Raw genomic sequence first — 14,340 nt, 5'->3', positions numbered from 1 at the left:
ATCAGAACTTGAGCTAACAAGGCAGTGCCACTGGGATGGATTCTGTGCGGGAGCCTGCCCTTGGCGAGGATGGGTTTCACCAGTGATTACTGACAACAGAAGAGTGTTGAATGCAGGAAGATGTTTTTTTCTTTCAAAGTCTGTGGGCAACTTGCTTGTTCCTTTGTGAGCTGTGTATCCTCCACCAGCAATTTGTCCCAAACACTGTGCCAAAACCGTGTCAGCCTCACTCTGAGGTCCTCACGCTCTTTGCACAAGCTCTTTCTTGCTCTTTTACTCTTTCTGGTCCCTCCCTCCAGCTCCTTTGCTTATGAACCCAGCACATCTTCCTACTCCTTTTTTTCTAAGGATCAGAGATCACAGTGCTCCACCAGGTCCTTATCTCTAAGAACGTAAAAGCCTACCTGCAGCATCTGCCAGAGGCAGCAAAATTCTCCCTTTCTGCTCAAGTATGGAGATAATCGTAGGGACAGCACAGAAGATTAAACCTGAATTTTTTTCTTGACTGGTTTGTGTACTTCTGTTGTTAGAAACAAAATAAAACAGAGAGAAAAACCAAACCAAACACCACAATCCCATGACAACCCCAAAAAGCAACTTCCAGCAACTTTAGTCTGCCTCTGCCTCATTCACTTGGTGCAAGAGTTTCTAGAGATCCCAGCAAATCTGCCAGCTCAAAACAAGGGCTGGGCTTTCTGTGGGGGAAGTCACAAACAGGAACAACAAATTTGAATCTCACAGTAATCAAGCCATCAGCTGTCTTTGTTTTATGAACAGCAGCTGAGCTTTGAGGCATAATTAGGGTAATGGTTTCTGGCTCCAGCTGTGTCTCACTGCAGAACAAAGAGAGCTCAGCAGAGATTTTGTAGTATAATACACTTTTCCCCACTTCTACGCGAGAGAATTATCGAAGATTACTCGATGGACTGGGACTGTGACTCAGATACAAGTGAACATCAGTATTTTTCCACAGAGGGTGTTGAAAGCTCACAGGATTTTGCAGAACCTGCCATCAGCATTGTGCTTGCCTGCAGCCCAGGGGTAGCCAGGTGCTCTGGTGTAGACAGGCTTTACCAAGTGCCTCTTGGTATTTTTATAATTCTTCCAGATGATTCTAAGTAGGTGTTGAAATTTTTCCCCGGACCCTTTTTGTGTTTTGAGTCCTGGATCCCTTGTGTGACTAAGGAGTTTCCCTGGGATAAGGTATGGGGTTTGCAAAGTATATTCTTTTTGGATGAAATGGAAGTTTTCTGATGTCCCACATGGATAACTGCCAGTGGGATGTCTGCTTCTGCTGTGACCCACTGAGCTTGGAGAGAGATGAAAGTTAAAGCCTGACCTGAGTTCTAGCTAACAAGGACCAGCTGGGTCACAGAAAAGGAGGTGGGAAGGGAAATATGGGGAAAATGAGCTTGGCTTTACCAGGGGGATATCTGGAAGATGACAGGGAATTTGCAGGATTCTTTAGACCTAGAATCCAGGATGTGGAAGGTATATGTGGCACTTGGGGTGGATACTGGATGGAAGAGAAGCTTGGTGGACTTCCTTCTCATTATCCACTTGCTGTGGCTTTGAGTGCTACACAGATCCCAGGAAGTGTAGTCTCTCATATTGAGATACTTAACATTTGTGTTAAAGCCTTTTGCCCAGAAGTCAGTGAAACAATAATGGTTTTACTTTAATACCTTACAATGTAGCTCAAATCATAGAAAGACTGGAAGAACTCAAAAGCCTGATAGACAGAATGGACAGAAAGAAATATAGGCATATTTCAGTGCACAGTACTTGAAAATGTAAATTTATTAATTCAGCTGTGTGTGTTATATTGTAAAATCATCTGTCTGTTGAAAATGACTGCAAGAGGATGCTGAGAGTTGTGCTAATTTGACATTAACAAAGTCTCCCTGGCTGTGACACAGGCAATAATGTGATTATTCTTTAAGAAGTGCAGTGCTGCCAAAAAAGAAGATGACAGCTTTGTGTATAAATTGATCCAAAGATCTCTTCTATTTATTTATGTGCTGTGATGTTTCATTCCAGGTGATCAGCTTTTTCAGCTCCCGATTAGAGCAAGCTGGAGCTGAGCTGTCAGTGGAGCGAGTTCTGGAAATCATCAAGCAAGGAGCTGTTGCTTTGCCCAAAGACCGGCTAAGAGTAAGTGCTCAAGACCTCATCACTTAAAGTACACTGCTCCTATCAATTACACATATATGCCCTTTATGTCTGTAACTTCAAAAAATCATCTCTCCTCTCAGTAGTGACTGATAAGTGATTATACTGCCGATTGCCATATGTGTATGTTTTCATTTAAATTCCTAATTTCTGCTAAGTGTTTGGGTGAGTTTTTGTGATTAGTTATTAAATTGAAGTGTGTGGAGGAATTAAAATTTGCTGAAGCTAAGGTTTTCTTCAACATATCCTGACGATGCAGGCTCCTCTCTCCATCTGTTGTTTAGTTATACTGTAACCAAACACTGGTAATTCTGTCTCTAGTGTTCTTTTTCTGTTTCTAGTGTTCTAGTGCACCTCTGTCTTGGTCTATATTAAATGCTATAAAGATAAATTTGGAGGGCTTTAGTTAAGAATAACCCAACCTAGGGAAAATCAGTTCAGGACCTGGAAGTCTGGTCAACATGATGATGAGCTTTCTGTATAATCCTGAGCAGTCCCCTCTATTCCTTTCTGAGAACCTCTCAAATCTCTTGAGGGATTTACCAACTTGACAGGTTTTGGGAGACTAAAATCCATTAATGGCTGTGTGATGTTTAAATACTGCAATAAAGAAATCTGTGTAAGTGGGTAAGTAAGCAAATGGGAGCTGTGTGTGTTTTTTAAACACGATGGATCTTGTTTCTCTGTTATGTCAAGTGTTTTTTAAATACTGTCTGTTTTCTGCAGAACTATTTTTGTTGCTTCTCTGTGATAAGAGAGTGAGAGCACTATTTCTTTTGTGGTAACTTTAGTAAAATATCCTCTGATAAGGCACACTGAGTCTGTACAGCCAGTGGCAACAGCTGGTAATTTATTTATATGCTGGTAATTTTAAAACACCCAGTGGGAATTTTCTGGCTGGTTGCATATACTAATGTCTTTTCTGCAGTATCCTGTGTCCCTGAGATGGCACATCTTCAGTCACTCAGGCTGAATTCCTTCAGGAGCGGTTGGTCTAGAGTCCAAGTCCTGAGCCACAGTACAAGAATAGCCTGAGTAACACCAGAGCAGTTGTTGGGTCCAAATCCAACCCTTCAGGTTGTCCTTTCTGTGTGGTGATGCTGTGAATGCAGAGGAACACTGGAATTTCAGCGGTTTCTATGACAACTTGTTCTGATGTGCAGATAATTAAAAGCACTTATGTTGAGGCTACACCCTTCTTGACACAGAGCCATAACCAAATCAACTCACTGCATAGAAAAAAATGAAGGTTTTCTCAGTTGCTGAGTGTGCCACATTGACTGATATGTCAGGCCACAATTTACAGAAATGCTGTTTCTGGAGTGAAATCCCATCAAGTTTCAATTTTTTGCACTAACAAAATACAGTATTCAAAATTATATGTTTATATTGCCACTTAAAGCTACAAACCAGCAGTTTTTGGTATGTGCCAAGCTCTGTAAGTCCTCACCAAACAGTCAAGTCCTTCCAGTTTTAAGGATGCTTAGTGTTGCTTGGAGGACTTCCCTTTCCTCTGGAGCACTTGAGTTTTGGGACAGACTTACAAAGGGAAGCCAGCCTGGCACATCAGTCTTCGGTACTGACCACTTACACCTACTGGGTTTTGTCTTTTTGTTTTTCTTTGGTTTCCTTTTTTTCACTTTTTTTTGCCTTTTTTGTTTTTTCTTTTTATTTTCTTTCTTTTTTAATACATTTGCTGAGCAGCAGTTTGGCCAGAGCGCGTTACTTTTCTATGTAGAAAAGGTGACATTGATCTTGGGATGGAGTGTTTGTATATATATAGATATGTGTCTATGTATTGTCATGCATCAGTTTGTTTATGCAAGTAACATCCTTCCTTTGCAGAGGTAGTGATGAGGAGCAGCACATGTTTCCCTCCTATAGAAATGGCTTTGTGAGTCTTTGTGCCCTCTGTCCATGTGCCTCTCTCCTGGGAGTCTCCCCGTTCCTCACGTCTTCCCACTTAAGTCTGAGGTTTTCAGGGGAAGCTATTCTAAAGCTCAACAAACTCATATTAAGATCATACTGAAGATATAGTTACACAATAGCTCTGGCAACTCAGAGGCACTTCAGCAGCTAAGTAAAGGAGAAAGCTTTAATCCTTAGGTCTTTAATGACACTCTCTGGGCAAGTCTCGATGGGTGGGAGCAGCCCTACCCACTCTGGCTTTGATGACGCCTTTCAGGGAGTTGTGCAGAGCCACAAGGTCCCCCCTGAGCCTCCTTTTCTCCAGGCTCAGCCCCTTCCCAGCTCCCTCAGCCTCTCCTGGGGCTCCAGCCCCTTCCCAGCTCCGTTCCCTGCCCTGGACACGCTCCAGCCCCTCAGTGTCTCTCCTGTCCTGGGGGCCCAGAGCTGTCCCCAGCCCTGGGGGCAGCTTGTGCTCAGCCGCTTTGGACAATGTCTGGAGGAATTAGGAATCTGTTGCATCTATGTTGACACAACCTACACGTAATTCCAATGTGCAAAGCTGTGGAGTTCAATCCCAAGAATATATCTATATGTGTGTGTCAGCTTTGCAGTTAATTGCTAACTAATTTTCAAGCCATCGTTGCCTTTTGCCACAGCATACTGAAGTGCTGTAAAGTACAAGAGACCCTGCAGAGATATTATTCCTGCGTCCTAGAAATAACCATCTTCAGCTGAAGCACTCTGGGGGAGGCAGTTGAAACATGGATATGATTTGGAAAATGAGGGCTGAGGCAGAGCTTTTACTCAGTCACTTCCCTGCAGCTCAGACAATGATGTTTTTTTCTCTTGTGTACCTAATGTATGCACGGATGTTTTCAAGTGAATGTTTCCAAGTTGCTTATCTTGGCCTTTGTCGAGGAAGTGAGCATTCAAGAGGTGCTACATGTATTCAGGTTCTGAGTCTGTTGCTTAGCCCATAGTTCAAACATGAATCAACGTCACCTAAAAATAACAGCACTTAGAGCCACGATCCTCATCTGCATAATGGAGCTTATCAGTTTGGGAGCACACCCTGGTGCTCCTGCTCCCTTCCACTATGGGGAGCAACACAGGATGCAAAGTGAGCATGGGTGGTAGCAGTAGGTCATGGATAAATATATATATGTGTGTGTGTGTGTGTCTGTGTTAGGAAAGATATCCTGCGTTTTCTTAGCAAATAATTATTGGGAAATGGGAGATCTAACTCAGATTTTCCTTCCAGTCCTGGAGCAGTCTGACTGGAGACAAACAATATAATTAACATTATTTTAAGCATATGCTTTTAGCTGTGTACTGTGGAAGTCCAAGAAAGTCCAAGCTGAGCAATTAGCCTTTTAGAAGACTTCTGCACAAACAGAGAGATAAAGGGCAGGTGCTGAAATCAAGAGCTGGTTATTTCTCCCTCAGTCTGTGGGAGGAGATAAATGGAGTTAATATGCCCGGGATGGAGGCAGAAGCCGTGGCGTGGAGATAGAGCTGTCTCCTTTGCAGACGAGCAGCCCACAATCCAGGCTCCCTGCTATATTGCAGAAGCTTATTAAAGGCAATTTAGAGATCATAGTGATAGGTGAAAATTAGCCTCATTCTTTCTTTCCCTTTATTTTTTTGAAAGTTCTCAGGCTGCCTTCCTTCCCTTTGGTGACCTATCTGTACTTTCAGGATTAGGAGAGTGAGAGAAGTGGGACCGTGTCTGGAGCCTGTGACTTATCTCAGGATTTTAAGGGGGGTTAGCCAGCAGATAACAACAACAACTCTTCTGCAATAAGTGGGAAAACTTGTTTCAAATGCCAGCTAGTGACTGGAAGCCGACATTTGGTTTTATGGAATGATCACACTTGGGAAGCCATGTTTAATGCTTTATAAAAGAAAAGTTCCCATTACCTAAGCCACTTAAGATGGAGATTTGTTTTTCATGAGCATTTTCTGATCTGCTTCTGTTTTTCCCCCACTCCTTTTCTCCCCATGTCAATGAGTATTTTGTCATCAGTGTGCACTTTGTCAGATGTTCTTTGTGTGCTATGCAGACATGCCATTATGCTATCAACTCTCACAATTTTGATATGGTACAAAATTTAATATTTATTGAAGTGCATTTGAGTTCGATGGGCATTAAAATTTCACAGAATATGTAAAAGGAGCAGAGGTAAAAGCCTTCAGTCTCTTGACAGAACAAGTTTCACTTTAGGTGTTAAAAGCACTTCTCATAGGTTTCCCCTTCTATTAACAATGTACTTCCAACTCCATCAGCTTCCATTTGTTTCACTGAAAAAAGCTGCTAATCACTGAGGCACCAGAGCACAGGGGAAGAGTAAATTGTCATCATGGTGATGGCAGATACTGCCTGTGAGGTGGACCAGAGCAGCTTTATATCCCTGGCACATCACCCTGGGGAAGCAGCACCAGAAATTTAGCTACAAAAAATACCGTAAAAAACAGTTGGTTGTTGAATGAGGTGGCAGTGAATTCAACAAGGGATGTCAAGCACAGGTGCTTTGGTAGAATCACAGATTCATTTAGGTTGGAAAAGCCTTCCAAGACCACCAAGTCCCATCATTTCCCCAGCACTGCCCAGGTGACCACTAACCTATGTTTCCTAGTGCCACATCCACATGGCTTTTAAATCCCTGCAGGGGTGGGGACTGCAACACTGCCCTTGGCAACAAGGGATTGACAGAGCTTTATGTAAAGAAATTTTCCCTGCTGTCCAACCTGAGGCTGCCCTGGCCCAGCCTGAGGCCGTTCCCTCTCCTCCTGTCCCTTTTCCCTGGGAGCACAGCCCGACCCCCCGGCTGTCCCCTCCTGTCAGGAGCTGTGCAGAGCCACAAGGTCCCCCCTGAGCCTCCTTTGCTCCAGGCTCAGCCCCTTCCCAGCTCCCTCAGCTGCTCCCCATCAGACTTGTGTTCATGGCAAATCAGAAATCAGGAATGGCCATAAAAGAAAGTGCGTGTGAAGTCCCCAAAACCAAAGGAACCTAAGCAATTTCTTGGCTTGGGTACTGAGCTCTCTTTGGAAGAATTTTCCTGCTTCTGCAGATACTCCTCCCAGGGAGAAGACATCATCTATTGGTCAGTCAGTGGTGCCATCACACCTGCAGAGGGACAGGACACAGGCAACCCTGCATAGCACCCCAGGTGGCAAAGGAGATTGGAGGTGTTCTATATAGATGTACCTCGTTGATCCAAAGAAACCATCCATTGCCTCATCTTCTATTAGAATTGCTCCTGATTACAGGGGTTTTTTTCCCCACAGGTTTTTTGCTGTCCTTAGTCCTGAGTGTTTGGCCACATCAAGATGCTGGATTCAGGATCCAGACCAGTGGTCTTTAATAATCCAAATTAAACTTTGGGACAGATCTGTAATTGCTTTAAAAGCTATGTACCGCTTTCTTGTGTTTATTTTATTGCTGTAGCACTTTTCCTGCTGTGGAGTTTTTGGTGGAATGGTTCACAAATTAACTCTGTGTAACACCATAAAGGAATAGGGACAGAGGAGTTACAGAGATCAACAAATCCATTACAGAGTTCTAAGACACAGCACTAAGCAAGAGAGACAGAAAACTTCCTTAAAAAATAAATTCATCCAGTTCTTCCTGATATTTATCTTTTTCTTTTTTTTTTTCTGGCTCAAAGGTCAAAGTTCTTATTACAGTGGAAGCTGATTGTGTCTAATACATCCTTAGGTCTGACGCTAGGCAGGCGTCTACAACACAGACTTCCTTTTGCTGACCCTCAGCTGCTGTTAACCCTTACCCTGAAGAAGATCAGATTAGTGACAGAAGTGTAAGAAAGTTTTAAACAAAGTGCTTCTTGGGCCTTTCCAGAACATTGACCATATGCTAAGAATAAGAGTATTTATGGATTGTATATTTCCTTTTGACAATTTATACCCTCAATTAAGATGTCAGACTTCCCTGCTTCTGTGAGCTGACCTGTAAGTGATGGACAATAACTCGCGTTTCTTTTGAAGGCATTTGTTTTAGAGGTCAGCTTCTCAGAGACCTTGAGCAGAGAAGAATATACTCTGCGTCCCTTGAGAAATATTATTTTGGGTAATCAAAATTCCAGGGGGAAAAAATGATCTTGAAAGTTTTGATGGGCTTTGTGGTCAGAAAATAACTTATCATTGTGAAACTGTGAGCGGTCAAAGACATGTCTGCACTCAGCTGACTCTGGCTAATCTTACAGCGGGACTATAAACCTGTCTGTCTGTCTGAGCCAGGGCAAACCCTTATGCAGGTGCTTTTCTATTAATGTAAGCCTTGCTACTTAAATTGGTGAGAATGAGTTGAAACTAAACTGGATGACACCACTTTATAATAAGTATGTCCAAGCAGGAGTTTCTATCATTTAAATCTGTTTAATTAAATGGTGCAAACTTGTGTGTAGGCAAGATCTAAAGTATGTGAAAAATACTATGGAAAAACTGTGATTATTATAGTGCTTGAAGTTAGATACTTGCTGACATAATGCATTGTATGGGAACTCTTGGCTTTGTAGTTTGAAACCTTACAGGAAGAAAAATAACGGCATCATCCCAGAAGGGAATGAAAGCTTTGGGGGTTTAGTTCAGAAATAAATACCACCCTCGCTTTGAAGCATTAATATGATAATCCACAGAAATGTGATTTTAGTAGGAAGTAGGGTTCAGTAGCTAGTTAGAATACATAGCATGTTAATAAAAAATATACTCGTGTGCCTGGTTGCTTTAACACTGAAAACGCCAGTGGCCAAAGTAAATTCACTTTGCCATCTGTGGATTCAAAGTCACGGAATCACAGAATCATTTAGGTCCAAAAAGCCCTCTAAAATAAATTCCCCCAGGGTGGCCAAGGCCACCACTAGTTCACATCTACATGGCTTTTGTGCATGTAAGTGATCAAAAGTCTTTGAAACATGATGACTCCTGTTGTTCCATGGTTAAAAGTGGATTTTAGCAGTCTTTAGAGAGCCTTGTTTGTAGCCACATGTAATGCAAATACAGCTGATGAGTTGGATTGAATACCAACAACACTTCATTTTCAGAAGCATCCTTCAGGTATAATGGAAGGAATCAGTTAACTTCGAGACTTTAATGAAAGAGAAATAAATTCTACTGCAGTCCTTAGCAATGTAGTTTGACTTGAAACTTGCTATCCACAGCGCTTATTTTCATATTGCTGAATTCAAGGTGTTTCAAATATTGGCATAGGCTGGCAGTTATCAAGCATTTATCAAGTGTACTTATTTATTTTTCAAAGTTTGGTTTAATATTTTTATATGAAAAAAAAAACCCTAACATGAACTCTTCACCCATTCCTGCAAGTGTTTGCATGGATTTTAACTGTCATACATGTCAGGATTTGGATTTCTTTGGTGTGGTGTGAGACGAGTCCCTTTGCATACAAGGTCTGAATTGCAGCTGAGTATTTTATCTGCTTGAGTGTTGCCAGGCCGAGCACTGTGGCACTCACAACCTCTCCCTGGCACTCCCAAAGAGAGTTCACTCCCGCTGTAACTGACACCACATTTACATGTTACTCTTAAGGCTGTTTGAAAAGGGAATGTGCTTTCTACCTTTCCCCAGTTGTCTTAGGAGTGTGAAAATTATACAGTATCACATTCTTTAAATTATTTTTGTAGCATTATGGGGAAAGGGACAAAAAAATCCTAAAACACCAAAAACCGCCCTTCAAATGATTCCAGGAGACTAAATTTTTCAAATGTGAATGCTCCTGAGAACCCAAACAAGTTACATTTGCTTTTACACAGCAGCTGTCAGTCAATTTTGGGATTAAAACCAGCTTTTTAACTTGAGTTTACTTCAGTGGTTATAAATTCTTTCATGGGGGTGGAGAAAAATAAGCAGTAATTTTTGGCATTGTTGACTAGAACAAGAAAAAAACCCAGCTATTTTATTTTGCTTGTCTGCCTGGCACACAGTTAAAAACATATTAATGCTTTTCTGACACCTCCCTATTGAAGAGTAATATAAACATCACTGCAGCATCAACATAGGAAAAAAGCATTAGCAAACTTTTGAATCTCTGATCTTTAAACTGTTTCTCATGTAATATCAGTTTCTTATTGTAAAGCACCCAAAAATCCCTTTGAACAGAAAATAGTAATCATGCTTTCAACTTAGACCATTTGTATAACAGCTTTTCTTCAGAGATGAAGAATAAACTGGGAACTTCAGTCTTGTTTTCTTCCTAGTCGCTGAAGCATTCATTTTCATGGGGAAAATCCTGCTTCTACTGGAAAGTTTTGCTGATGGCTCCAACATTCTCAAGGTTGTCAGGCTGCATCTTCATGCTTAAGAGATGGTACCAGGCATGATGCAAGCAGGACACTAGGCAGGCCCCAAGGCTGTGTGTGTCCCATGGCGGGGAGTGTGTGGTTCACAGTGACTGGTATCAGTTAGGAGGAAAAAGGGACTGTGTTTCATGTTCCCCTGCCCTTTCCCTGATTTCCCTGGCTGCTGCTCTGTGGGGATTGCATTGGTTGCATGGTCAGCAGCCTGGTGAGGATCTTGTGCCATGGATGCTGTGTTTCTGCCTGTGCTGTATGTGATCTGAGCAGCAAAACTGTGTCTGTGAGCTCCTGACTTTCAGCCATCTCAGCTGGAGTGGATTGAGAGAAGCAGCTCAAGGAGCAATGGGATGGAGTTAGAGCTTTGTTAGCAGGCGCCCAGTCAGCTCAAAGAAGCTGGGAGTTACCCACATCAAATCCATCAGCTTTTGCTCACTCTTGTCCTGAATAGGTTGCCTTTTGTCACCCTTGTTGGTGAATAATTTCTCTTAGACAGATTACAATTCAAATAAGACACTGATGTCTGAATCCCTTCAATGTACTTTGACTGACTGTTGTAAGTTTAAGTTAGATATTGGGTAGAAATTCTTGGCTGTGAGACTGGTGAGGCCCTGGCAAGGTTGCCCTGTGCCAGAAGCTGTGGCTGCCCCTGGATCCCTGGCAGTGTCCAAGGCCAGGCTGGATGGAGCTTGGAGCAACCTGGGACAGTGAAAGGTGTCCCTGCCCATGGCAGAGGGTTGGAACAGAATGAGCTTTAAGATCCTTTGCAACTCAAATGGTTCTGCAATTCTATTATAGAAATACTAATCCTTCTGTTCTGGGCTTTGCTTATGTCAGCCAGCTTGTGGCACTCCATACCTGCAGTGTTATCCTCCACTTTAATGCCACATCCTTAAGAGAGCAGGAAGACTTTTTCTTGCTGCAGTATTCCTTGCTCATTACGCAATGCTGTGCACAGAGTGATCGCAGTCTTTGGTAGAAGCACAGCAGCAGCCCAAAAAGGATCAAGGATACTTTAAAGGTGGCAGAGTTGTGAATATCAAAATGCTCCAAAGAGTAGCAAATCTCTTTTGTATCTCCTTCAGGTATTCCCACCACTTTTCTCATTTGAGGTTTAAAGCATGCATTAATTAATGCGAGGTAAAGTCAGGGAAGGAGCGGCAGGAACGGGGAGTTTGTTTGGTCTACGTGTGGGTGTTATGTCTGAAACGGTGCTCTGGTGTTCCTCCAAGGCCACGTACCTTGTTTGCAAACCTGTGCAGATAGAGAATGTAGAGAACTATCATTCTTTTATGCTGTTAGCTTGTATTTGTCACAGCCATGAGCAGAAAACACCCAGCAAGATCCCAGCAAAGGAATGAGTAGTGATGCTGTGATAAAGGACAGATTCAACCAAGTTTCTGGCATTTTCTTTGGGAACAAGAAAGAATTTATCCTGGGCTTTCCAAAGAACTAGAACATGCAGTAAAACAGGATTCAGACACATTGAGAACAAGCATAATATTTATGTAAAGTTATATATTAATATTTCTTTCGTTTCCTCACCTTCCCGTTTATTATTTTGTTTTTCAGTAATGGGATATTGTGCATCCCAGTAAACTCCAAGCCCACAGTACTTTCTCCCTGTCACCAAGACATCTGTTTGTGCTGGGGGAGCTAATCAATTGCAGACGTAGTTGCTATTATAAGCCTGCAAGCCACTTGAAAACTTACCCAGGATTTTGGTAATGACGGGCCTGAAGTTATTATTTGAGCTTTTTCTTTTTTTCTTTTCTTTTAACTTCCCTTCAGGGGTCATCAGACTAGCAGTATTTTTATTCTTTTTTACGAGCTCAAATTTTAGACTTTTGAAAGTCCAGTTCTGTGTATGTCAAGCTACTTGAATTTCCTGTAAAAATGTTGGAGCTGTGAAAGGATTTGTAATAATATGAAAGTGAACAAACATCCAGGTTAACTCTGTCTGACAAGTTGGTGTTTAAATAGACCAGAAACTCAGGGCTAATCTTGGGATGGGGCACATTCGTCATTTAGCTATTAGGTCTGATATTTACTGTTAACATTCATTAAGACTATTAGTCACATTTATGAAGATAACTATAAAAAAAGCATTTGTAGCTCAAAATGAAGAACGGTTTAGGACTTGAGAGTGATGTTCAGCTCTTGAGGAGACGCACCCTATAGCTCCAATTGAAAACCCCTCCTTCACAGCCTCACTGATGCCAAAATCTAACCAATAATGAATGATTTATCATTCTGTATTTGGCTTTTTCCTGTTGGAAGGGTGGGGGCGAGATCCTCAGCTCCAGAATACCGAGTCACTCCTAGCACTTGGCTCTGAAATACATAAACAATGCGGACTGTTACAAGTCCCATCCCAACGCCCGTATTACACGGCCATGTGTTCTCAGAGTTCCTAGAGCCTGATGTCAGGCATGTGCTGGGGCTGGTGTATTTTCTGATTTTCTGGGGGTCTCACATGCGGCTGGAGCGGCTGTGCCGTGGCCTGGGCTCGCAGCGCCGTCTGGCAGCACCGGCGTTGCGCTGGTGCCGCTCGGCTGGGCGGCGATAAGCAAAGAGACAGTCTGTCTCCTTCCAGGAGCCTCTCGGTCATGTCTGAGCGCTCGGCAGTTCCCAAAGCCTCTGGCTGACTTTCCCCTGTGGACCGTTCATTTATCAGGAAATGGAATTGGTTACAGGATTTCGCGCGCTGCCAAACCTCACTGACGAAATCGGCCCTGTTCCTGCTCTCAGAAGTAGGAAGAATGTGTTAACTCTTTGTGCTGACGCTTGTTTTTAGTGCTTTTGCTGAAAAAAAGCCAGGTTCCTTCCTACTTTTAAGGTTTCTGGAAATTGCTGACACACTCTCACCCCTTATGAATATACTACTAATGCAGGATAATTTTGCCTATTACATTTAGCTCTTTACATCACAGTTGCCACTGTCTTTATAAATATTATTTTAGGGCAATTGAGTTATGTTAATGGGAGATTTGCCTACTGAATTCAGGGTATTCTTGCTTCAAAAAATGTCTTCTGAATTAGAGGAGTGAAAATTAAGATTTATTAAAAACATAAACAATGCTTTGTTGTTTAAGGGATGCATTAAAGCCTAAGTTATAACTTATACATAACTTGTAGGAGCTTAACCAGAATTGAATAGAAATATGTCTTTAATTATGCATATAGGATGACAACAAAAAAGCCAAGTGCAGTTCTTTCTGAGTATGTTGCTGGTTTTGCATATAGTTACAAACTCAGCTGTGTAATGGCAAGGTAAACACCATTCTTTTTAGATGCTATTTGGAGGGCCTTGTCTTTAATTTTTAAAGTTTTCAGGAAACTTTAAAAAACAAATGCACTTTTCAAAATGTAAATGCATTTTTTGTGACTTACCAGACTCCAGGCTGCTCTAAATTTGCAGAGCTAGTTGTCAATCACAGAATCATGTTGAAAAGGCCTCTAAGACCATCAAGTCCAGCTGTTCCCCAGCACTGCCAAGGCCACCATTAACCCATGCACCGAGTGCTGCATCCACACAGGTCTTAATCCCCTCCAGGGATGGCCACTCCACCACTGCCCTGGGAAACTGTGCCAGGCTGGTCAGCCTTCTCAGTCAAGAAGTTTTTCCTAATACTCAACCTAAACATGAGCAAATTCTCAATTGTGCAAATTGCATTGAGAAACAAAGAGCCATTTTTGTTTTATTGATTTATTTATATTGATAGGAGCTACTCCTGGGGATTTTTCATTTCTCCAGAGGGTGACATCTGTCTCTTAAGATTCCTCAGTTTTGTCCCTAATTAGCTGAGCTCACTCCTTTTGCAATACTTTTTCTGTGTCACACACTGTATCTGTGTGCTTTAGAGGGGATGGAGAAATGACCATTTGCAGATTGTCTGCTGGTGGGTGCAGGTGTCTGTTCCTGTACCACTTG

At 42.3% G+C, this 14,340-nt stretch overlaps 1 protein-coding gene across 3 annotated transcripts in view; it reads left to right on the top strand.

Moving 5' to 3' along the window:
* DYM (dymeclin) overlaps positions 1-14,340 on the top strand; it is a 209,696-nt gene that overhangs the window by 174,474 nt on the left and 20,882 nt on the right. For all 3 annotated transcript variants that reach the window (XM_030969399.1, XM_030969398.1, XM_030969400.1), the window contains one exon: positions 2,041-2,154. In XM_030969399.1, coding sequence (XP_030825259.1) covers positions 2,041-2,154 — 114 coding nt within the window. The remainder of the gene's footprint in view (positions 1-2,040; positions 2,155-14,340) is intronic.

Source organism: Camarhynchus parvulus, chromosome Z (assembly GCF_901933205.1).
Source record: "Camarhynchus parvulus chromosome Z, STF_HiC, whole genome shotgun sequence".
Classification (NCBI taxonomy): Eukaryota; Metazoa; Chordata; class Aves; order Passeriformes; family Thraupidae; genus Camarhynchus; species Camarhynchus parvulus.
The sequence above is the reverse complement of the archived record's forward strand: the minus strand, read 5'-3'. Positions and strand labels throughout refer to the sequence as shown.